Source organism: Temnothorax longispinosus, chromosome 2 (genome assembly GCF_030848805.1).
Source record: "Temnothorax longispinosus isolate EJ_2023e chromosome 2, Tlon_JGU_v1, whole genome shotgun sequence".
Lineage (NCBI taxonomy): Eukaryota > Metazoa > Arthropoda > Insecta > Hymenoptera > Formicidae > Temnothorax > Temnothorax longispinosus.
The window spans coordinates 17,919,582-17,944,563 of NC_092359.1; the positions used below are offsets into that span (position 1 = coordinate 17,919,582).

At 44.0% G+C, this 24,982-nt stretch overlaps 1 protein-coding gene across 2 annotated transcripts in view; it reads right to left on the reverse strand.

Annotated features, from left to right (window-relative positions):
• Nucleotides 1-24,982, reverse strand: part of Sema5c (Semaphorin 5c) — a 94,506-nt gene that overhangs the window by 4,594 nt on the left and 64,930 nt on the right. For both annotated transcript variants that reach the window (XM_071797991.1, XM_071797990.1), the window contains 6 exons: nt 18,893-18,989; nt 2,591-2,798; nt 2,155-2,360; nt 1,779-1,878; nt 1,017-1,216; nt 39-524 (listed from right to left, as the gene is read on the reverse strand). In XM_071797991.1, coding sequence (XP_071654092.1) covers nt 39-524; nt 1,017-1,216; nt 1,779-1,878; nt 2,155-2,360; nt 2,591-2,798; nt 18,893-18,989 — 1,297 coding nt within the window. The remainder of the gene's footprint in view (nt 1-38; nt 525-1,016; nt 1,217-1,778; nt 1,879-2,154; nt 2,361-2,590; nt 2,799-18,892; nt 18,990-24,982) is intronic.

Genomic DNA, 24,982 nt, shown 5'->3' on the forward strand with positions numbered 1-24,982 from the left:
ATTGACTAAATTTTACGGCTACGATAGAAGTGTCTTACCGTAAGAGGCCAATCTCCATGCCGACGTAGAGACTCTGCGTGTCCTTGAGAAACTGCAACGTCAACGGCGACGAGGGCAAGGGTCCCCAAATTTCGACGATGCAGGTCTCCTGTGTCCTAGGCAGGACCGAAATCTTCTTGATCAGTCCGGTCGCCGTGGCGACGTAAAGGACGGTCACGCTGCGATGCAGCTTAGTTGGGGTAACGTCCACCGCGATGTGGGTGAATCGCTCAAGGGTCGCGGTATGCAGCGGCTCCAGCATCGTGCTCTGCACCGCCTCGTCCATCAGCTGGTACCGCTGATTGTCCATGATCTGGTGCGGCGCGGTGCTAGACGGGGGACCGCAGCGTTGGCGATTATGATGGGCGACCGGTCTCCTTTCCCAGGCGGCACCCGCGTTTTCCTGATACTTGAAAGGCCCGTTAAAACTGGCGGCGACGGCGGACATGTTGAACGCGCAGATAGCCGAGCCTGCAATGCCGTTACTGTGACGGAGAAAAAAAAGGATTCCATTTAATGCCGGTTTCTTCTTCGAGAGATCGCAGCTTCCGCATCCGAAAAAGCATTCCGTTGTAATCGAGCGATAAAGAACGTTAAGACGAAGGAATTAGCAATCGTGCATAACTCTATAATTAAAGATAAATGGCTCAACGATGTAAATTTCTACGTAAATATGCTAATTCAGGAAACCTAAGAAGTCATATAAAATATAAATAAAACTGCGATTTTTCAATTTTCTTAAATATTTAATTGCTTAATTAAGATTAATCAATATTGCTGTAAATCTCTCTTTCATAATAAATAATGAATTGTATGCGTAAATCAATTTAAGCCAACGAAGTAACATCTGCGTCGCGTATCGCATAATCAATTTGTCATTTACCGTCTCTTGCGTCCATCTGGGATTGTGAACAGACATAAACACAGACGATAATTAATACGCCTTCAAATTAATCGGACCATTGAACGATACTCACATGGGAGTCGTGAACGTCGCGTAAATGATTCCCTCCTCCGGATGATAGGCAGCGCCTTGGATTTCATCATAATAGAATGGGAACTCGCCGGGGAGCGAACAATTCAAGCGAGCCTTACTGAAAGTCGTCCATACGTCTTTCAACATGATCTGTCCACCTCGGTCGTTTTTACAGACCCTCGCTATCCTCGAGTATATTTTCTGGAGCCATACATCATAATGTATTAAACTTCGGCGGGTACAAATTTTAATGATATAAAAGACAATGCGATATCGCGCTTCATTGCACAATCAAAAGTCAACGAGACATTTGAAACATCGATACTTGACTCGTTGACTTTTGACGTTTGCAAAACGGCATCGTGAGCGAATTAATCTACCACGTTAAAACGGCAAATTCAGCCTCGCGTTCAATCGTGATCGAGGTATGATCGCGCGCAACCGGATGCAGAGTGTTTCATTAGAGCCATCCCTAGGCGGCAATTTGTGCGGCGATAGGTTGAGAAAATGATAAACATCGCGCGAACTAAGATCATGTCGGGGATGGTGATTTTTCTGCCGCGTGAGAGAGGAAGATCCGCGTCGCGCGTCGCTCGTTTCGACCAACACCGTAAACGGCTAATTATACGTCTGACGCAAGTCAGAAGAGACGAGATCGCTAATCGCGCGAATGGCTCTTCTCGCTCTCCGTGTTCCGTGTATGATGGAAGACGCGCGTTCGCGCGCGCGTCACGGCGAATTACTCCGCGGCATCGATCCTTACCTTGCCGCAGTTGATGTATTCCACGGCGGATTCGCGAAATAGAAAGTACACGTGATCCTCCGTCTCGAAGCTGCCGACGAACTGCGGGTCGTTCAGCCACCTAAAAGGAAAACGCGAACTTAGAGAGAACGGGACTCTGGGCGCGATAAATATCGCGAGGCGATAAGTGAGACCGACAATCTTGCAACGCGGTTATTACGATAAAATTAATCTTGTTGGTTTTTCGATATAACTGTAAAAAGAATTTCGTAAGAATTTCATGGAAAGAGAGGAATATTAAAACGGGCTGCAACAAGTTGAGTGTGAAGTTAGTGACATTTTTCAGGACTGATCAGCTGGACGAAGCAACTCGTGCTCTCTCTTCCTGCGAACATACTTGGAGTCGTATTGTCGCGTCCTCAAGTTTGGGGAGGCCAGCGTCCTGTAGATCGCGGGATCGGCTCCGGAGAAATCGGTGGGTGCACCGGCGAAGAGCCCGCCGGATGGACCTCTCGAGAGAAGTGCCGTGACGTTCGCATGCGGCGAGTACGGGCACATGGCCACGCCCGACATCTCGCTGGTCACGCTCGTTATATTCTCGATCTGTGATCATAATTGCCACTGTATAGAGAACTATCGCCGGCGTTCGAGCGGGGGGCGTGACCTTATAGCCCTTCCAAATTGGGCGTTACACGGCTAATGACGACGATAATCTGTTCATCGACGAATCGCAACGGGGAAGAACAGGCGTTAGGAACTCTCGTTAATGGTGAACGAGATTCCCCGACTCTCGCCTGGTCCCGATCGGACAGACTACTTTTCGGGGAACGTACCTCTCGCCACGCGCACCACGGGCTGAATGCGTAAGTGCCGCAGGTGAAGAGGCTCTTGCCGTTGCTGAGGAGCACCTTGACGTAATTACGACAATCCTCGACGCTCTGTCCCTTATTCTGACACGTGTTGACCTTGTCCTCCGGCGCGGACCAGGAGGCGTGCTCCAGGTCCGTCAGCGACGTCAGCGTCAAGCGGTATAAATTATCCCTGAAAAGACATGCTTTATTTACATTTTCGTCGGCGTGTGCTGCTCTTCACGCGTCATTAAACGTGTGTCCTGCATAAAGGCCGGACGCTATTAACCCATTAAAGCCCACTGTCGCATGTCGTTGCAGCGACTGTCTCCACTTGTCGCTTCTGCGACATTGTTTGCCGGTAATGTCGTTCAAAGCAAACACTCTTTAATATTCTACGATCGATGAGATAAATTGATTCCAGATCTCTCAAAAAATCGGAACCGCAGCTTCTCGAACGCACAGATATCGGAGAATTATGAGTTTTATTGGCATCATAAATAGGTTTTCGTGATCTGGAGAATCAACGTTCACACAACCTTAGATGGATCTCATTAAAAAGGAATGTTTCATTGAAAGTTGCGTAGCAACCGAGAACGCGATATATAACGCGTATCTCAATTTTAAATCGAGGAAGAATAACCGTGACGAGTGACAGTGACGGGAGACGAGTAACGACGATAGCTTCCTTTATGCGATATCACGTTCAACGAGGTCGCCATAAGCCACTTAGAGTACCTCGCTGAACGCAGTCTTGCCTATCGTTTTCTCTTCGAAATATCCGCGCGATCGTCGATGCCGATATTCATGAATTCTTTAATGACGTGGTTGATTATGCTACTCAGCTACTCCAATTATCCGCTAATAAACATGTGTTTTACATGTCTATAAATGAATGTTTATAAGGTGTCGATATCACACATCACCTCTCATATGTATTAATACGACTTAAGAAAAATTTTCCATGTTAAGTGTGTCGCGATACATTTCAACATTTATCGAAGAAATAGGTGATTTATTGGTGTCAGCGTAAAACAGCTAGATTGAAAGTAAAGTGAATTAAATGATTCTCTTCGTCTAGTCTTTAACATTAAATTAATTGCGAGAGATAGAAAATTACATATTAATAGATTTAAATCTAAGGATATAATAACTTAATGCTTCTCACATGCGAGAACAGATCATGAAAGCCTTCGTAAAAAGATGCGAATGAGAGAAAAATCGCCCGTGAGTCAAGTTATAACTGACGCGAGAACTGCAAGATTAATGATTTATGAGAGGACGGTCGAGGTCTGAGGATATCGTCCTACGGAGAGCCGATCGGAGAGCTGATGGTTTCCCGTGAAACAAACGTGCGCGCGGCTACCTTCCGAGGAATGCGACCGCTTGCGAAAGGTGACGTGACGAGATGCCCGGTATCTCGAGATAAAAAACCTCTGAGAGAGAAGCGTCACTTGCCGTGCGTTTCATTCCGCGAAGCGTTACGGCCGCGTCTTTCTCGCGGCCGATCTCGAGGCGCTCGTATATGAGACACTTCGTGGCAGTCACGAACGTGTACTTGGGTTTGACAGCGGCTTCGAGGAGCCCTCGAAAACTCCTCGGACGACATTCCACGGCAGCCCACTTGACTTCAATGCGACGTGTACTCACGCATACGTACGCGCGAGTGCGTACGGCGCGGCGCTTCGCCACTGAGTACGCGGGAGATCGAGCGATCGAGCGAGATCGCTCGGTGCACCCGTTCTCCTCCAACACATAATCAGTAGGTTGGACATTCCTTACCGTATATTATCAAGGATTTTCGATCTAATCGAGAAATTTTGGGTGGATGTAATGGTCAGTGAGAATATGTAGGATTTTCGATACGTTATATTATTATTCGACAGAATGTCGCATTTAGAAAAGCTTGGTTTACGCAAAAATTGTTCAAAGGTTAAATTATGTCAACGTTATCACGTACAATCATGCTTCAACATTGTAACTAACGCGATTGGCAAAATGATAGGTTTGTACGCTGCGATTTTTATCTACCGCGACGAAAGCGGAAGTAAAACTCGTGTACGCAAACGAACGACATTAGCAAACCTGATGGTGGTGAGAAAACCGCCGGAAGATAGCGATCGCCTCGAGAAGCTCGATAAATAAATTATCATCGGCTTGTAAATAACGCGCAGAGATATGGTCCACGCGTGATCGTCCGCCTTGTCTCTTCTCGGCAAGGAGACCGACGACCACGACTACGACGATCGAACAGGAAGTACAGACGGCGGTCGAAGTGGCCGCAGATAACCAGTAGATAACTCGATACTCTCCTATGTCCCTTTAAGTAGCGGCTTGCGCGTTTTCTTTTTCTCCACTTCGGTGACCATCGCGATACATATAAATGAAAGCAGCGTGCGATCACGATGGCAATTCCGTTGCTCCGTAACGAAAAAAGATAGGCCTTCAAAGTAGGATGAATTATTATCATCGCGACTATCAAAATTTGATTTCAATCACAGGATGTTAAAACCGAAGATTTCTGCAGTTAAAGAGGATGCGAGAATTTCGAAACATCGCGTATAATTACAAGATTTACATTTATAATTTAATTAAAAGCTGAGCATTAATTTTAATTGCCTTAAAAGACAAGTTTTTGTTTCTTCTAAAAATCGACTCGCTTGCTTTCAAACAAACTTCCCGCTTTCTAACGTCACCAGAAGCTGGAGAAGTGCACGTTCTTCAAGAGACACCGCTTTTGCACGCATGTATCGCGTACAAATACAAATGCCCGTACACTTCTTCATTAGACTGCTCGATAATTGCACGTTCGATGCTCTGCATAGACCTTTTGTCAAATCGATAAACTCGGTTTATTCATGATTGCCGTGCCGCAACTGGCGCAACTTGCAATCCACCGCGTCCATAGACCCGACACTGCACATGCATAAACGTCGTCCGTGCTGCATGCATTCTGCTTGATGCTCCGGGGGACTGCGGTCCCGCGGCATTCATTGGACCTTTCTATCAATCCTATTCAGCCGCTGGGTTTAATAGTCTCGATCTGCCGCACCGCGCCTGCAATACGGAGTTGGCCCGCACTCTTCCTTTCACCAAGAAGTACTTCGGAAATTTGATTTATCGTTGACCATTTGGCATTCCACTTTGAATATATCATATATATATATACATTATATATTATCAAAATCATATATACGTTGTCATATAAGCCAAGATATTATCGGAAAAGCTTATTTAAGTTTAAGTAAAGGTTAAATTTATATAATCTATATAGTCGCATATCCTTGTAACTTAATTCTTGAGAAAGCTCGTAATTTTTAATCGCCGAACACCGAAATCATCGGCAGCCTGATATTTTAGTTGACGATGACTGTTTTCGATTGACACGAGAAGAATACGGAAAATCTTGCAGTATCCTGCATACCGATCCATATTCCGCGGTGCAAAACCTTTTTCCTTCCTTGCACCGGTTGCGCGAGAACGGCGGCGGCGACGACGACGGAACTCGCAGCGAAGCATAAACGGCGCCTACGTGGGCGCCCGCGTCGCAGCACTGCGTGATAGTTCGAGCAGGTAATTATTATTTAAGTGGGATACACGAGAGCGCGCGGGCAGGGCACTGGTCGTGAATGCCAATTAATAAGCCGATACACGGCACGTATCCCACCGGATCGCCGCGCCGGTCTATTTGTATCGGCAAAACCTACGTGCGTATGGACCCTAGCGCACTCAAACCCGCCGAAGGGATATCGCTGTTTCTCGTACGTCTCGGGCGAGACACGACAACCGCAAGGCCGTCGGGCGCGACACGGGTGAATTATGCCACGTGAGGAAAAGAAGCCGGAGTCTTTCAAAGTCGAACGGGGGATAAAGATAAGAATTGCGGTTTCGATAAAACAAAGTCACGCCTGCAAAACCGCGATCTTTCATTCATTCGCTTGGAGAAGAATTTTCGTTAGAACGGAGGAGTGTTATGACGTCGTCATGATTGATCTTCCTATTGAAGATACGGCATGACCTCTGGGTTACTTATTCACTACATTCGCATATAATTTATAATAATCTTTCTCTTCTTCTAAAAATATAATTCTTCCAATAGAATTCCTTGAGCATTTAACCGCTGCGTGGCCTTTCTGTCAGATTTTTATCGAGCGGTAGATCGCGATCGATTTTATATCTCGCTGCTTGTATCACGTGCAACGGGACTCGCGCGAGACCCAATTTTACGGTAACGGCGCGGCTGGATATCGGGAATTTTTACCGGCGTCAATCAACGTCTTTCATATTTTCTTGTTAGAGCATGGGCCCGTGTGCGAAGTAGGCGGGCAGCAAAGCGAACCCGATGTTACTGTCGTCGCGTGACACGTTGAAACACCTCGATCGCAGGAACGTAACGAGATACGAGCCGGCATTGTCATACGCGCCGTTTATTCCGAGATTGGCGCACGTCGAGTTTTGCAATATAAATGCATTTAAATGCAATGCAGGTATAAGTGATTCTCGTGTACCTATCTCGACGAGAGATTCGCAAAGTTTGATTTATACCGCTCGCAAAATAAATGGCTGGCGCATTAATCGTCGTGCGAAAGTCACGTTATCTTCGTCAAAGAAGAAACGATAAAATTAACCCTATTCACTCCAACGTTTTTTTTGCCCCAATAATCCTCCAACCATGCACTTTCGAGTCCCACGTGTTTTTTATAATGTTAATAGCTTTGAAAAATTCCCCAAAAATTATTATAATATCTTTGTACCTTCGACTAAAAATCAATGTAAAGAACATTTGAAAATCATTTATTTAAATATTTTTTTACAACAATTATATGTTGACAAACACACGTTACGACTCGTTTTACTTAAAAAATCATAACTCACGAACAAATTGACGAAGCTTAATGAACCAAAACGCAAATTAAAGCTAAAAGTAGTGCAAATGAGAAAAAAAATATGAGATAATTATTAATTAAATAGGAATACTTAATTTCGTCGCCGCAAATTTGGTAATTTTTAAATGGTACAGAAGGACTTTAAGGACTTAAAGAATGCTAGAAAAAGAATTTCTGAATAAGAAAAGGTGAATTTGAAGTGTGACAGATATTTTTTATGTAAAAAAATTAATTTTTTTTATATAATCGTAGCTCCTCCCCACCTCTTCCACCTGCCTCTGAGCCATAATAGACCTCTGTGGAATGTTAAATTTCTTTTTTAACGATAAAAATATTTTAAATACGGTTAAATTATACACAAAAATACATTTTTATCGAAAAAAATGCTCATTTACCTTTCACACAACACTGACGTAATCCTCCAACCATGCACTTTCATGTCCCACCGAGATTTTGATTGTTCCCCGTTTCGAGAGTAAATGAGCTAGGACTTTGAAATTTTTACCTGAGGTTCCCTGCCACAATAACTTTTTTCCGGCGTGGAGGGGATTCTCCCACGATCATTTGTTTTCCGGAACAAACGACTGTTAGAAATTCGTGGGACACAAAAGGCATGGTTGGAGCGAATAGGGTTAAAAAAATAAATAACATGAGAAGCTTCTTTGTATCTTTTTCTAGTTTAATGAGGCAGAAAATGTACATGCTATACAGTACAATTGTGCAAAAGGTTCAGTTGACACTCTTAAGATCATTCTTAATGCAAAAAAAAAAAAGTAAATTTTTTTCGCATTCGAACGGCGCGTCCTCCTAACTTGATGTGCCCAATTCGAAAAAGGAGTTTCATCGTCGATCCAGTCCCACGGATAAGTGAGCCGTGAGCCGTAAGTAGGTACGCTCTGTACGACGTAAACGTTGTTTATTGGCCGAGTGGCCACATTGAAACAGATTACTTCCTGCTCAGTGGACAAATACCCCTTTGGCTCCTGTCCCCTCCCTTTCCCGTCGTGGACGAACGCGATGATGACTGTGCCATTGTGCCGCGCTGTACGCGGATCCTCCTTGTTGCGCGACTGTAATTCGCGTCTCGCGCCTTGAGAAAACTATGAGTGACAGTTGCGGTTCGTTGTCTCGTCGCATAATTCGCTCATTACGAGTCTCGCTCAGTGCGAGGCTGGAGGACATGCGCGCTCCTGCGACGATTAACTTCGAGCGCGCTCGCCGAATCGATTTTCCCGCGTGTGCCCTCGTTTCGCTCCTGTCAATCCCGCGTTCCATTTGAGGCCTCCCGCGGTAACGAAAAAAATCTCGTTTCATCGTGAAATACTTAAATTTATGCCATGCAATTTGAATCATGTAATAAACAAATTAAAGTAAACGAATTTTTTATCTGTCAGGTATACATTGGGTTTCATAAATCGATAAGAAATATATTGCCATGTAAATTGTAAATGTGAGACACAAAAGTCTATTAATGTGAAACACGTATACGTAAGAAATTCTCGTTTCGCTTTAATTTTATAAATATTAAACATCGTATTTTGTTCTACTTATATCATAATTAATGTCTACTATATTCCTGCGTGTATCTATGTATGCTTGTGTAAAGAGTTGTTAACGCGCTGCTCGAACGGCGTGTATTCGGCGACTCGAAATCGGGTTAATTTAACTTGTGTACTTTCCAACGTGTACACATGCGATACAAGTTAAGGATGCTGTAGACCAGTCTGTCGCATAAATCTCAACTCGATTCGACGAAATGCTAATTGCCGACGTATACACTGTCGCGATAAAATCGCCCGCGTACCCGTAAGTGCGCCGCCGAACGCTCGAAATATTATGCGATAAATAACCGGATAATAAAGCGGTTTCCACTTTTAGCCACGTTCGTAAAATATCGACGCAACTCGAGACCGCCTAGTAATGTCCAACCCCATCTTCGATAGAACGATTTCGTCCGAGGCACTTAATTTACATTACGGTCCGCGTTAATTAACGCGGGATACTTTCACTTTTTCGTTTCGCAATGTTCCTCAAACCGTTGAAAGGACCGTTAAAATGGTGCACCGTGACGAAGGGGATGAAACTTGATCCGCGTAACACCGTTTTCCGAGAATAATCTACAATTATCTTCTTTCGATCTGTCTTACATAATATTATATTATAAAGTGATTGCTTACGTGAGAGAATTGCCAATTAATATTAATAGAATTGTACCCGTGAGGAACGAAAATTATGTGATCAATGCGTGAAAATATAGCGGAACGGTAACGTATTATTATTATACACCATATACATTAAAGTGCAAAATTGCGGCCAAGGCTCCAAGGCTCATTATTAAAGATTGATACGATCGACCAAGACTTTGGGTAAGATTAAACTTTAACTCAAGCGTGCAAATTATTAAAGCTGTTGATCGAAAGCACTCATTGTGTCGAAAGTCTTTAGAAATTTCACACAGACATCAAACTTCATGTACAACATGAAGAAAGGCAAGTCCATCGCGCGCGCATCCTGCAGGATTCTGTGAGCCGCGAAGAATGCGAAATTGTGATCAAAGTTAACTAACATTCTGTTAGAAAGGTACGTCAACTATCTTTCCAGAACGACGCTACAGAGACGACTCAGAGATAAACGTAATTATTTACGATGGGGATAGATGCCCGCGTTGTCGCGCGTTGTCCACGCGTATATAAATCCCTTTTCTTTTTATCGCACGATTCCACGAGGGAAAGAAAAGCCCTCTCGAGAACCACCGACGGTACGCCGGCCGATCCATCGATACGCCTCTCTATTACCTGTCAGCGACCGAGAGACCGCTCGATAAGCTTCGGGATCGAGTGACGTCATGGTTGGTGCACACGGGAATTAAGTAGGAATGCAAATCGTGGCGCCGAGCGAGCGAGCGCTCGCGAGCGGAGTGCGGAGTCACGCCGCGCGTTCAGGACAAACGACCGCGGCAAGAGCGAGTGCATGCACGCACGCACGCACGAACGTATGCACGCCCGCACGCGCACCGCGCACTTGTATTCGATCGCGTGAACTTATAGCGAGCACGATCGAAGGGAACGTGTCGGAGGGAACGAGCTAGAAACGTGCGCAATTATGCGGCGAGTGAATGGGATTGAAGGGCGAGTTGAATTCGAAACGTATGGAATAACTTCGTTACCTGTCCGAATTTCGCTCAGGCATCTATGCCTCCGTGTGCAACGATTTCTTTCTTACGTAAACATATGATTTTAATGAATAATTGGAATCTCTCGGTTTATATTTACATTTAATTTCCATCATTCTCGGACTCGTGGTCTCGAGATCCTTGGGAGCGAGCTGACTCGGAAGGAGCCTCGTGCTGGTTTTCTCACGCTCGCGTTATGTCAGTTCGATGCATATTTTCTCTCATCGAATTCTGCAGTCCTTTCCGGAGAAGGCCTTTGAGTTGCACCTCGGTGATATCTAACTCGACCGGGCTCTATCCGTGGGTCGGCATTACGGCCCACGATTACACATGCCGCCGGGCCCCGCGTATGCGGATAGAACGCGATATTCTCACTGATCGAACGATCTGAGCGTGAGTTTCACCTGGTAAATCGGACGAGCGTTATCAGCAGGATTCAACGAGCGGTTCACCGCACTCTTGGGATACCGCCCGCGCGCGAGAGATCGCGTGCATTAAAATTCCGTGAAATATTCGACGATATATTACGCTACCGAGGAATATTTCACGGGTATACAGGGACATTTAATCATATACGCGAGGGACGCGTATACACGCTGAATATAACTTTCTATATAATCCACGTGATATTTCACATTTTACATGAAAGTGTTGTTATATATGATATCTTGTTAAATATTATTTTTAAACTGTATGTACTACTGACAGTGATTTAGCGACACGATTATCATAAGAAACATGCGAGTTTAAGATCAATTATTTTAACATTACTATTCTATAAATATTACAGATCTAAAAGGGACGTGTATAAAAAACACAACAGTAATGTGACATAACAGAGTCTGTTTGTCGAAACCCTCGTTATTTTGTTCTTGATGAGAGAAGAATTGCGGCCTTTTTCCATTATCCTGCTTGTTCTGTAAAAGCTTCAGGGAGAGGTAATGTGCGGTATAATATTGAGCTGCTCTCGTTCTTACGCAAGTCCGCTCTCTTCGGCCCGAAGGACAAGTACAAAATTGGACGTCCGACGTCCGACTCGGGGGCTGGAGAACCCGCTCGCGGGTCCAGGCACCGGCACGGTAATCCTACCAATCGCAAACGTTCAATGTTTGCCGAGGGCCCGCGGACAGGAGGTCGTGCCTCCTTTTCTTCATCGTGGAGGAGTTAACAACAGCATCCGAGACGGGATCTCTCGCGATGCGAAACACGTCGGCGAAACACGAAGGTGCACCCGACGAGCGGCGCGCTCGACGAGTTTCTTCGTGACGCGTCGCCGGCCGGCATACGCCTCGTGGAATAATAAATTCTATCGCCATATTTTTTTTTCTCTATAGAGACGAGATGACTCGTGCGACGAGAACGAGGCGCTCGCTCGTCCGCGCACATCGCTCGTGATCTCGAATCTATTATTTCGTCGCGTTGTAAACGTGAACGGCGTCGCAACAACCGTCGTTATCTGTCCTCTTTGTCCTCCGTGCCCTCGATTATCCGTACTCCCTCTTGTTTGGAAGCGGCTCGGCGCGAGTGTATACTGACGTTGCACGGCCGTTTTTCCCGAGGAGGAAAAAGTGGACGCCGGCCGGGATAAAGAGCGGGACGACGCGACGTCTTCCGCCGCGTTCGCGAATCTCTCTCCGGAGCGCGATCTCTGCTCCGAAAAGACGGCGGAAAAAGCTAAATGACACGCGCGCTCTTCCGTGCCGCTTTAATGAGTAGAATATCTTTCACATCGCGGATGTGACCGTTTATCGTTAAACGAGGTCGCCGCTCCTTCGAACAATAAAGTTTCATTCTTTCCAGTGGTGCGGTGGTATAGCCCGCAATACTTCTTCGTGACTAACGAAAGGATAATTAAGCTCGGTATGCCGCTACAAATCGATTCCGCGCGAAAGAGTTGCAGTGAAACGAACATTATCTCTTGGGATTGTAGAATAGAAAATCGGAATGCCATGTGAAAGCAAACGTGTCTCTGTTTTGTTAATAATAAAGAGCATGTCTAGTTTAAACAAGAAATGTGTTTTATCAAACTGGAGAAATGGGAACGAGAGATTTTACAAATTTCTTATCTCAAGAATCTCAGTGTAGCTTATAATTTTTAATATAACGCTCGATTTTTTTATATCGCGGACATAAATACTTTCGCAGAGAACACGTTCTGAAATTATAATCGTGGCAAGAGCGTGGCAAGAATATCTCAATCTCGCTGAGAAAGTTTCCGTTCAAGAACATCGCTCTCATGTTTTCTTCAATATAGGATTAATTCGCGCGGAAGCTAGAGACCTATCTATTATGCATCAAAGGTGGCGATCACTTTTACTCGATGCTTCAGGTGCTCTTTTGCTCGAAACGCCACGCTCGTTGAGCCTCTCGCTTCCAGCTGACCGCGGGGAGCGGACAATATCGCGTTGTATCACAATTGATCAACGCAATCGAGCTAAATTGTAATGTTTCACGCCCGGTTTTTCGTCACGTTGCGCGCATTACATAAACATACGCGCATTCTGCGCGTGTAAGCGGAGATATACGGCCGACGGGGCTGTCGGCGGACAAGCGAGAGAGCTATTGCGTATACGCGCAGGACACGCTGGCGCCGACTGTGACATTCTCCACTTTCCATCCCTGTGCCTTGGTCCCCCGTCGGCCCTCCTTCACCTTCCTTTTCCTACCGCTCACAACCTTCCCAGACCACCTCGGAAACGGCGTGCTCGAAAAATCGCAACCTGTAATTATTATGCTCGAGCCGTGACGGGGCAACGTCTCTGTTATTCCCGTTGCAGCTTGTGCGTCTTCGCGAATCGGCAGAAATTGCCGCTTTTACCTCGTCCTAAATTTGGCGACTTGCCTAAAAAAGTGAATCCAGACGTCGCGGTCGATCGGCATAAAAAATACGGCAAAAGATTATTGTACAAAAGCTCAAAAATATATTTTTTTTATGGCACGTTATTTAAAAGATCATAATATAAAGAGAAATCATGATAAGAGACACGTGTGATGTGTGATGTTTACACAAATTTTAAGAGTATAAGTCACAGAAACACTTCAGCTGTAGACAAGCGCGCGCAAATTCAGACAATATTAAATTTTACGCGACTGTCTACAGAAAGAAAATATCGTATATCTTGATTTTATTGAAGTAGGAACACGGTATCAACCGCTGGTCACCATCAGTTACCTTATAAATATTCAGACCTCATATCATCGCTTATTCACAACCTCCGCGACGCTCATATTCGAAAGTATGTAAGCCCGTTATCGAAGATTTCTACGTCTCCAAGTGTAGTAATGTTCGCGTTCGCGTCGAATAATAAAAGGACGACATGTGCAGCGGCATGCTGCATGCGGCCGAAGGCTGCCGACGCGACGGACGCGACGCACCAAAATCAGGTTCCGTAGGCGTAACGGTAGGCCGCTGCGCTCGATCTCTCGCGACAACCTGCACCGGTGGACACGTCGATCGACACGGCCCTATAAATAAGGCCGCTTATTTGCTACAAGATAAATCTCCCGGTAACGATTTGTCACGGCGCGGCGCGGCGCGCGCGTGGCTGCGAAATACGCGCGAAAATCTTTCGCGGAAACGACTTTCCGAAATCGACGACGTGTCGGTCGGCCGCGGCCGTGGTGAAATCGTTTCGTCACCGTTCCCGAGAAGACAAGTCTGAATTGATGATGGAAATTAATTGGTCAACCATTCCAGAGATAAATGTTTGATTAATATATTAATGAGATATTTTTGTTCGATAATTATTCCATTGCGATGACTCATTAGCAGAAATTTCTAGTTAAAAAAATCTGTAGGTTGTAAAAATGCAAAATTTAATTTAAAAAAAGCGCAAAAATAATATTTACATATGTATAGGATGTAAAAAAATGTTCATTCCATTAAAAATCTTCCTTTAGATAAAAAAAGGAAATGTTATAGGTAAAAGAGAAAGTCGAAAATTTCGTGTATGTAACGTGCGGATTTAAAAATTAAAGTAAATAATGTTAAATGTAAGAAGACAGTCTAAAGTCTATCTAGAGATAAGTGTATGCGTGGATTCTATAGTAGGACGAAGGAATTCGCTAAATCGTGAGGGAAAAATGCTCGAGAGAATGTTTCTCTTCGCAGCGTGTGTCGATATGAAAACGACAGATAGAGAGAACCGGCGATATGGAGAGTCGGGATAGGTTTCGCGTGCCTCGCACACTTCGAGCAACATCGTAAATACGATACGACCACGTTGGCGGCGACGTATGAAATTCCTAACACCTGCGGCCGACTGTCGCGAGTAATCTCACGCACGTAAACCCAAAAACTTTTATTCACGTCACGTCATATATCCAGCCGCCGTCGTTTTAACCGGGCAAAACAAGAAGTTTACGCGGCAGAAATAATTTCTCTCTGTATGAGAAACCTTTGGTGAGAAACCACTGCGTTACGAGCCGCGATGACATCCGCATAAGGCTGTCATATATCACTTTCGTCATCCTCAAGAAAAGGCTTGGAAGTCAAATAAATAAATAAATAGAGTGTAGAGAGTAAAGCACGCATGCTATTTAGAAAGTTTGATAGAAGTATGAACATGATGCGTAATAGCAGTAGATAATATATTCACTGCGATTCGAGTGAGAATATAAAAAATGTCAGAGCCTGTCATTTCTTCGAGTCTCAAGTTTCTATAATAGTAGTCGAAACGATGCATATATTTATAAGTAAACCTTAAATTTTTATTTTTTATTTTTTATTTTAGAGAAATAATGTTTGAAACTAATTAATTATTAAAATTAGAAGAAAAATTAGAGGGAAAAAAATATCTACAAACTTGAAAACAGTTTTATATTTTTCTGTGCTCGGCACTTTGCTGGAAACCGCACGAAAGCTGCTATACGTGGGCAGCGGCTAATAACTGACGTTCTATTAATAGAAGGCGTACGGGGGCGTATTCCATTTTCCACGGATCGATCGACCGATCGATCGATCGTTCGTTCGTTCGACCCAGGCCCGGTCTGATCTCGCGACACTCGTGTCGTGCGTGCACGTATGCACGATCGTATTACCTCGCGTGGGTGGACCGCATTTTTCGTGATCAGCATCGACTGAGCGTCGTACACAACGTTAATAATGCCGATAACGCTAATTTTAGCTTCATTGATCAACTCGACTGTCATCTTACAATCCAATCGTGGCAGGTCGGTGATTATTTTAACTTTACGTCCTCTGCTGGATCTCAAAAATTTTCAATATTTTTTGAAAATTGAAATCTCAGATTAAAATTCGGTATAATGTGTCATTTGCATGCAATTAAATCATGTTGTTATACCTCGCGTATTATACTAAAAAAATGAGTAGAGAATCAAGAGAAAAAGAATCAACGTCCTCGATTAAATTCGAAGAGAAGCAGAGCGCTTCGAGTTTTGCGTTTTTGTTGTCAGAAGTGCCCACTTAACTTAATATTAGCCTTTACATTAACCACTTAACTTATTGTCAATCGCGAGATATAGATAAGGTCGACCAGTCCGGAGGGACCAGTCGTCCAAGTATCCTTCCGATACATCTTGATATCTCGGAGTTAAGCTCGCGGGCACGGAGGAGTTCGAACGTGACGTACTTCGAAGCACCGAAGTCCGAAAGCGCAATCTCGCGGAAACGATATCTTCCTTCGCGCGTCTTCTTAGACAAGGCTCGCCTATCGAGAGAATCGTGCTCGTCGGTCACTCTCTGTTTCGCTAATTGGCGCTCCTACGTAAACAGGTTCTCGATCGCTCGCGAGACGGCGAAATTACGTCGCTGTCGTTTTCCCAATCTCGGGCCACTCGTCACTCGTTAAAACGCCGTATACAAATATGTATATACAAATATTATTAATGATAGACGGGTTAGGACGCGATTTCGTGGGACAGGTAATCGCCTACTTGATATGCGCGCCACTCGACGCGCCCGTTCCCTTTTTTTGCGTTTTCTATTTCTCTTTTTTTTCTCTTCGAATATATCGAACGTTATTTCCTGCTTCTAATGAGGCTTATCGACTATAGAGAAAGTACCGCAAAAAAGTTTCCACCGACCCTGGAAGCGCCGTTGGTTTCGCCTACGCGAGAGACTGTAATTTGTATATCACATATAAGTTGTTCCGAACATAGTTTCGTACGAGAACGAACCCGTACTTTAACGCGTTGTAACGAGCGTGAGCGCGACCGGCGGGTACGTTTCGTGCCCGCGCCATTCTCGATCCTACCGTGAGTAAATGAATCGCGCGAAACACGATTTGCTTAAGCGCGAGCACGTACCGCACCGGCAATGATTTTCAGAGGCAATTTCATCGTCGTAATTCCCTCGCCGCCTCATCGTAAATCCGATATTCCACGTAGCGCGTAATTTAATCAGATATGTAATACGTCATATCGCAAAATCGGCAATCACGAGATCCATCTGTTATTTCTCAATATCGCGATATCATTTCGCGTGCATTATATATTTCGTCGGTTAAGATCTTAAACGTATGCCAAGGAATAAAATGTAGCATGTTTCGAAGACAAGACAACACATGCAGCAAAGAGCGTGGCATATCGTTATTTATTTTAAAATTGTCACGCGATAATTTCGACGACTCGCGGAAGTTTGCTGCGGCCCTGAGATAAACGTAAGGTCATCGAATAGTAAAAAGGTGCGATAACGCAGTTAAGTAAGAAGATTACGAAATTCGTCGCAGCAATTAGTCCTGGCAATTTAAGTGGCATTGCGCGAGGTTGCCACGGTCATGTAATGCTTATGCGCGTGAGTCGGCGATTCGGCTTTTTCGGTATGATTCCCGGTTAATGAGCGGCACGTAGGCGAGCGACCGACTTCGTTACGAAGCTCAGCCGTTCGCCGGTGTAAAAAGCGTCAACGAGAGGCGCGCCGTTATTTTTTCCCCTCGTTCCTTTCGTGAATCACGTCGCGAGACGAGGGGATAAAACCGAGCCGACTCGTCTGGCGCAGGCAGGTCGTGAAAATGGATCGGCGCCTCTCGGGGAGACCGCCGTATGTCAGCCAATTTGGCGGGTCGCCAGGACATCTCTGCTGGAAACTGTCGCGGATGAAGGGATCCAGCGCCGTTTACCGCCTTCCACGGGTCGTATTGCGTCTGCAATGTGACGTCGTCAAAGAGCGTGTCGTCGTCCTATAACGCGATTCGCGAAATCGTTCGCCTTTATTTATATTCGATGCTCCGCGTTTATTCTCAGTCTTCGTGTGAAAAGATCAGATCGAAAAGTTTCTCGACTCGAGTCGAGTTTTTTATTGCTGCTTCCAAGAGAACTCTTTTCGTAATGCATTTGCAAAATATGTTATTGCGAATCCGATAAACCTCGTCATCGTTTCCTCGCTACTTTATTAATACAGAATAATTTAACATAGAAATTGGCTACATGCTTTTTTTCTAAGTTTGATGCTAAAGAAGGACAGCTCTTAAAATGTCGGTGAAACTAATCCTAAGTAGAGCAGATAAGCTTTGGAATAATTAGAATGTTCTGATCATTAGAAGACGACTATGAGTTTCAAACTTGTCTGAAGAACAACATGCGTAGAAATCGACAGGCTTCATTAGTTTCTGATATGTCAGTCCGAAGCGTTAAATCGTGATTATTGCGCCAAAATGTGACACTCGTGCGTGATCAAACTTTTTTATCATATGATTGAGAGATAATATTTATCAAAGCCAGTAGGTCGAGAATATTTTCTCATTACATTCTGATCTCAAAACGCTTTCTAAAAACTCGTTATTATCGACAAAACTATTAGTGATATAGTTACTCATATCGGATTGAAGACTTGTTCTAACATCGGCAATTTTCGTAGCAGTTACGATTTCACGAAAGAACTTTCAGCGAGTTTGTTAACAATTTGTTATTGTTGTATCAAGATTTAAACGTGCAATTTCGAGAGCATTTTATAAATTATTTTGACCTAGTTTTCTATTTTTTCAATTTATCTTCGAATATTAAATAAAATTAGATGTTTCTTTATTTAAATCAAATATTATTTCTAGTAAAATATACTATCCATTTAATTTTGTACACATTTTTAATTCTGTATAATTTCATCAGAACCCATATTGTTTATATCCAGTTAAAGTAACTGGAGAGTATAACTTTGTGCAAGTATTTTCGTAATTTTTTAAATTAAGTGACGTTAATGTGTGACAACAGTTGTTCTGGAAACGAGTGGATTAACACGGTAATTGAAGACAAGCTTGCGGCGAAAATACGTACCGTGCTCCGACAACGACTTGCTGCCGCGCCACATCGAAAAGCAGCTGAGAATAAGTCGTGACCCCTTCTTGTCGAAATATCCTGGTCTCTGCTAAATCTGCAACACATAACAAGGCACGAGTTATTCAAGTGAGCTCGAGGATATTGCAGGGAAATGCGAAGACTTTATTAAATACACCTTAACTCGGTGCGCAAATTGCACCAGGTTCTTATCAAAATTAATCCAGATATTCCATTTCCTTCATTCTCTTTTTCACATAAAATATTTTATTCTGTCAAATTAAAATCAAGGAAACAATGGAGATAGGAATTATAGAAGGCAACTATAATAGTGCCTTTATAGTCTTTCGATCTTCAACCTGGGAGGTGAGAAACCGGTACGCGGCAGGTGCGAAAAGTCGGCATGAGGTGTCATAATTACCGAATCGAGCGTGTCGAAAGCGACGCTTTCTTTTTCCTCCCATATGTTTATCGGTAGCAACTCATAATTCAACCTAGGCCAACGTGACCTAGACACAAGCGCCGCCGGAATTTTTCTTAGAAGACCCTCCAGGCATCGACAAAACTCAGCATCGTTCACGATATTTCGAATCGACAACACGAATTGTCAATAATTAGAAACTTCGAGGAAACGAGTGGTGGTAATGATTGTTTACCGCGGCACTTTGTAAAGTTATTTAATTATTTGTAAATACTTTCATCAAAAAATTCTTTTCATTTACTTCCTCTAATTAATGGATACCAATATCTTGCGGCAATCTTATGTATATGTAATAAATAAAATTAAAATGTATTAAATTTTTAATAATATATTCCTCAAAATATAAGTGATTAGAGTGAATGGATGTATTATTCTCTTCGCGATCATTTCGACTACAATAGCAGAGCTAACAAATGTATCGCGTGAAAGCGGGATAACAGAAGACGTATATTTTTTAAAAAGTTCTGGACCATTGTCAAGCACGTGCGAAGAGGAGTCCTCGAAACAGGGACCACCCTGCGCGACGACAACTGGCAATTTGTAGAGATTTACCGCGATTCGGCTTTATATATATATATTTTTTTTTCGTTGGCACCGTGCGAGTCGGGTGGGGAAGAGGCGATTTTACGTCCCGCAATGTCACGCCATAATATTCTATACACGCCTCTCACACACGCGCGCAACACACACATTTAAGTACGTGTACTATCAAGGCATAACGATAGACTTACAAGACTGCCTCGTAAAGCAGGCTTCGATCTTCGTGCCGGAGAGAAGAGAGGCAAAGGGCAAGGCAAAATATGGAGGATACTGAGAGAAGGAAGAGTCGCGAAGAGCATACCGGGCATTCTTCCTTTGCTTAACGATCCCAAAGGATTCTACCTCTTGCCAACAGTTTGCTTCCTTGTTTTCTTAGCGTCTCCATGTCTTCCTTGCCTCCTCTTACGTCTTTAATTCTCTGCTCACGTTATTTTCGTTCGTGCTAGCCACACCTTACATATTTATCCTTACGATTTTGCAATCGATTTTTTTAGATAGAAGTGTGGGAGTAACGTAAAATGTAATAGATTTTATGGGGAACTTCATTCCAACTCAATCGGCAATCTTTTATTAAATTGTTCTAATAAATCTTACTTTTATAATAATAAATTTCTCCGTTAGCAAAAACATATTAACGGTTTATTTTGTAACAACAGCTTGAAGTTTAACATTCCAAAAATATTTCCTTAAACTAAAAATAATTTTAGATAGACAAGGTATTAACATCTTGCGTTATTTCAAACGTCATAATTTTGTGCCATTATTCAGTTATTAAATAAATAATAAAACAATTCTCTTAGTCGCTTTGCGACGTGGAACAACTATAGTGTTAGATATCAATTGCTCGACGCGCATCATTTACGACGAGCACCGACGCTCGTCAATCTTTCAGGAGCGACTTCCACGATCCCCGAGACCCGCTGGCTGGCGCAGGTAGCGTTCACTCCGCTTTATCAATTTTCCGTCACGCGCTGGCGGGGATAATACGCTCCGGGTCGAAATTGCATCGAGGATGGAGCGTGGTCGTGCCGTGCCGCGTTTACCTTGTACTACCTCTCGAAGAGATACCGCACACTACCTTAAAGTGATCCTGCGTACGTCCCGCCACGCTACCGCGGATGCGGACCACCGGGCCGGCTATGTTAATACGGATAATTGCGTTACGCGAGACCCCCCCTTTCCTGCCCTCTTTGCCACCGCAATCGCGCACCACGTGTGCGGGCAGGGACGCAATTCGTCATATATAATTTCGTTCCATGACAACGTGCGAGCGAAATTGCCATGTTTGATTATTATTAACATGTAAATAAAAAAATTAAAGGTGTTTCAAAAGCGATAATCGATGTAAAATTATTAATATGTAAATAAAGAAGATTAAAGATGATTTAAAAGCGATAATCGATGTAAAATTATTTTCCATTGCACAAATATGTAAAATAGAAAATGTTTCCTTTGAAATATAATATTTTCATTCTTTTTATACTTACATGACGGTAAAGTATAGATATTGTGTTGTGTAAAAATCTCTGTACAACAGAAAGAGTCACATATTCATTCGTGATTATAAAGAGTTGACAAATCCAGCATTGACAAATGAACAAAAATGTATTAAATACATATACTATGCGGTTTTTTTTCTCTCAGCATTCTGCATATTTACTGAATGCATATACCTTTAAATCTTTTACTGGCAATACAAAAATGAAAGCGAGATAACGAGAACTTTACTAATAAGACGAAACACGAACGAGGGCGAAGAATGAGATTAACGTATGTACTTGGCCGACTTGGACTTTATAATAACCATTAAAGATTAAGGACGCATGAATATTCCGCTCCTGGAATACTTCTCTGTGAATAATAATTAAAACTTACGCATCGCTAATGAAGGCCGTAAAAACTAATTGCGCCGATCGCCACGCCTTATACGATTCACTTAATTTTGCCTCCGATGGCGACGGGCGGATTTAAACGTCGGCATTCGATGCTCCGTGCGGTCGTAGAGCACGTGCTGTTCCGAGGAAGCCGAGGCACTAATTCCAGATCCGCGAAAGATCTCCGACGATGACGGAGAGATTACGCGAAAAATACAAGTTGCCGCAAAGCGGCAGGGTTGTGACGATAAATCGCGTCGGATCTGATAAGGCTCCCTCGCTAGAGGAAATGCGTGCCTGCACGCATACGCGCTTGTAAACGCCGTCGGTGGGCGGCGGGGAAGAGTCCTTTGCGCACATAGCTTTTACCAAGTGCGCCCGTGCGCGTACGCAATTTCGTGCATGCGCGATGCATCTAATTACTCACTCGGTCAGAGATCAAAGACGAGTCACGCGCGTATTAACGTATACGTTAGAGTATGCCGACTTCAAAGGACGACATAATAGCGTTTTCCGGACGCTCGTCGTACAAGGGGCTGCCGAGAGGCGTTCTACTTTAAATTTCACGGGTTTCTCTCTGTGTACCTATTCGCCATTTGTCGGTATTCTGTAACGCTTTCCGCAGCATAGCCGTCCAAATAGATTAGTCTGTTTTCTATCTAAATCGAATCGAATTTGTATGAGATCGATCGCGACGAGCTTGGGTGGTCGGTAAGAGCTTCAACAACTTGGGAAATAGATGCATAACCGTTAAAACATTGAGTGAAGTTTGCTGATCGGTGGAATGTTAATATTAATTGGTCCTTTCCGTTATTTAGCTCCAATACACGGCTTGCGTCAGCGAGCTGACCTTTTTATAAAACGTGATGATGCACAGCTCCGGACAAATCGATTACGCCTGCCGCCTGCCGTAACGACCCGAGAAGATTAGATAAAGGAAGAGGGCCGCTCGTGAGAGCAACAATGTAAATGACACGCTATTTTTAACACTCTGCAGTAAAAATAGCACACAATGAGAATTATTAGCATTTCCCTATCTGTGGAACGTCTAGTTCTCGTCACGAGCAGTTGCGAGTTAGAAAAAAATGCTTAGATTTAAAAAAAATAGGCGAATAGGAAGTTTAACCGTATAGTAACCTCTTCATTACATTTAAAAGAGTATAATATATATATTAATAATGCTTTTTTACTAATGCCTATTTATTATATCACAAAGAGTCGCGATTTATGCATCCATATATAGGAAACATGACGTTTTATTTCAGATATAAGGTGAGGAATAAAAGGCGTTCTTTTTGCTGTGATTAATATTAAAATATACAAAATCAAGCCTCGCGTAAAAAGCGGTACGATTAAAAACATTCCCTTGCAAATCTCATTAGTTTCAACGAATTCTCCTAAATGGAATTGTGAGTATCAGGATCCTCGTCATGCCGAAAGTTTAATAAAATTTATGGTACCGGCAGGATTATAACACACGCCAGTCACACACCGGCCCGTTAAATCCCCTTGGCGAGAGACAATTTGCCCGACGTAGATGGATCGCATCACGAAGGATTGTTCTTTTATATATCGCTTCCTCGTAATAAATTCTTTAATTTTAATGAATCTTCTTAAATAAGATATACTCCACGCTGTATCGGGGAGCTTCACGAAAATTTATAGCGACTTAGAGGGTTAGTCAGCCGATTGTGTCCCATTCCAGCGAATCTCTCCTTCATATGGGACAATCTTGACGTAGGTGACGTAGATGGATCGTCGCGTCGCGAGAAATCATCATCGCGTGCGCATTATCAGATCGCCACGTGATGCGAGCACGAAGCCGCGCGTTTCCCCATTGTCCATGGGGATGGCGGGCACGGACGTTGACCGTTTAGCCGCACTTGGCTCCGGCCACGTGGGTGGCTCGACTTTGTCCGGCGATAATCCGCGTCAATTCCCTCCTTTAGTCCTCCCTCATCCTTTCCGTCGACGCTCTTTTTCTCTCCTTCTCGAATATCCGCGAAATTGCTCTCTGCAAATAAGGACGCGTCGATAGTCTGGTTTTACTCGCTCTTGCATAATGATTTCACGCGTGCAACCGTACACCTCGAAGTCCTCGAACCCTTCGTCTTCGTTTGCCGTCAGCCTCCTTCTCTCTTCTACCTCGTAAACTCTTTTTTTTGTTCCTCGCGTTCGCCAACTTCACGCCGACGAAGGAACACGTGGGTGGTTCACAAGTAACCGATAATTTTCGAAATTGACCGTGGAGAGGCGGCGAAATGTGAAATCGTCGTAGCCGTAAGCTTGACTATACGATTTCGCGAGTAAAGCGTGTTGCGGCGAAAAAAGGAGTGATAACCGGAGAAAGAAAAGAAAAAATTTTAGGGGAGAGAAAGAGAGAGAGGAAGAAGTTCTCAATTACTTTCTCTCAGGAGCAAGAGAAAATATTTTTCTTGTCGAAATATCTCTTAACCGCAATACGGCTGTATAATCACGATGTCCATATGAAAATCCTAACTATGCAAGCGATCGCGAAGTTCAGCTCGGACGGTGGCTGTGCGTAATGCCCCGTATACTCCATTTAGCTGCGAACGAGCTGCCAGCGGTTTTACGATCATCTGTAATAAATTAGATGATTAACGAAGCGAGGTGCTGAAATTTACGATCGACGGTCGCGCTCGTAAAAATTGGCCGATATCGCGCCACCGCCGTCGTCACCGCCGCGCCGCCGCCGTCGCTGGATTCCGCGTCGAGAGCTCAGAAAACCGCCGGCGGCTGTAATCCGTTGATCCCGATACATCCGATTTGCATCGCCTAACTACGGGGCGGATACGACCTACGGTGATATCGCGCCTGTAAGTAAGTTCTAATCGACGCGCGATATTGTGCGGTTGTGGCGCTACGCGACACTAAGTGTAGGAGAACGACAAGGAGAAGGCGTGTTCCGCAAAGAAAAGGCCATCGTACGCCTATATGTGCGTGCGTGCATGTACCTAACGTACGCACGCCTCGCGCTTATCTCCGTCGAGAGATAAACGCCAGCCTTAATCACACGCAAGATAAGGTGCGACAGTGTTTACTCGAGCGTTGGCTCCTTACGTCTTTGCATTTACAACGCGACGTCTTTTCACGAGAAACTCATCTCTCGTTGTGCCTTATCTCCGCTTCTCGAAAGAGTGACGGACGGATTACCGGTCGCGCACGCTGCGACTT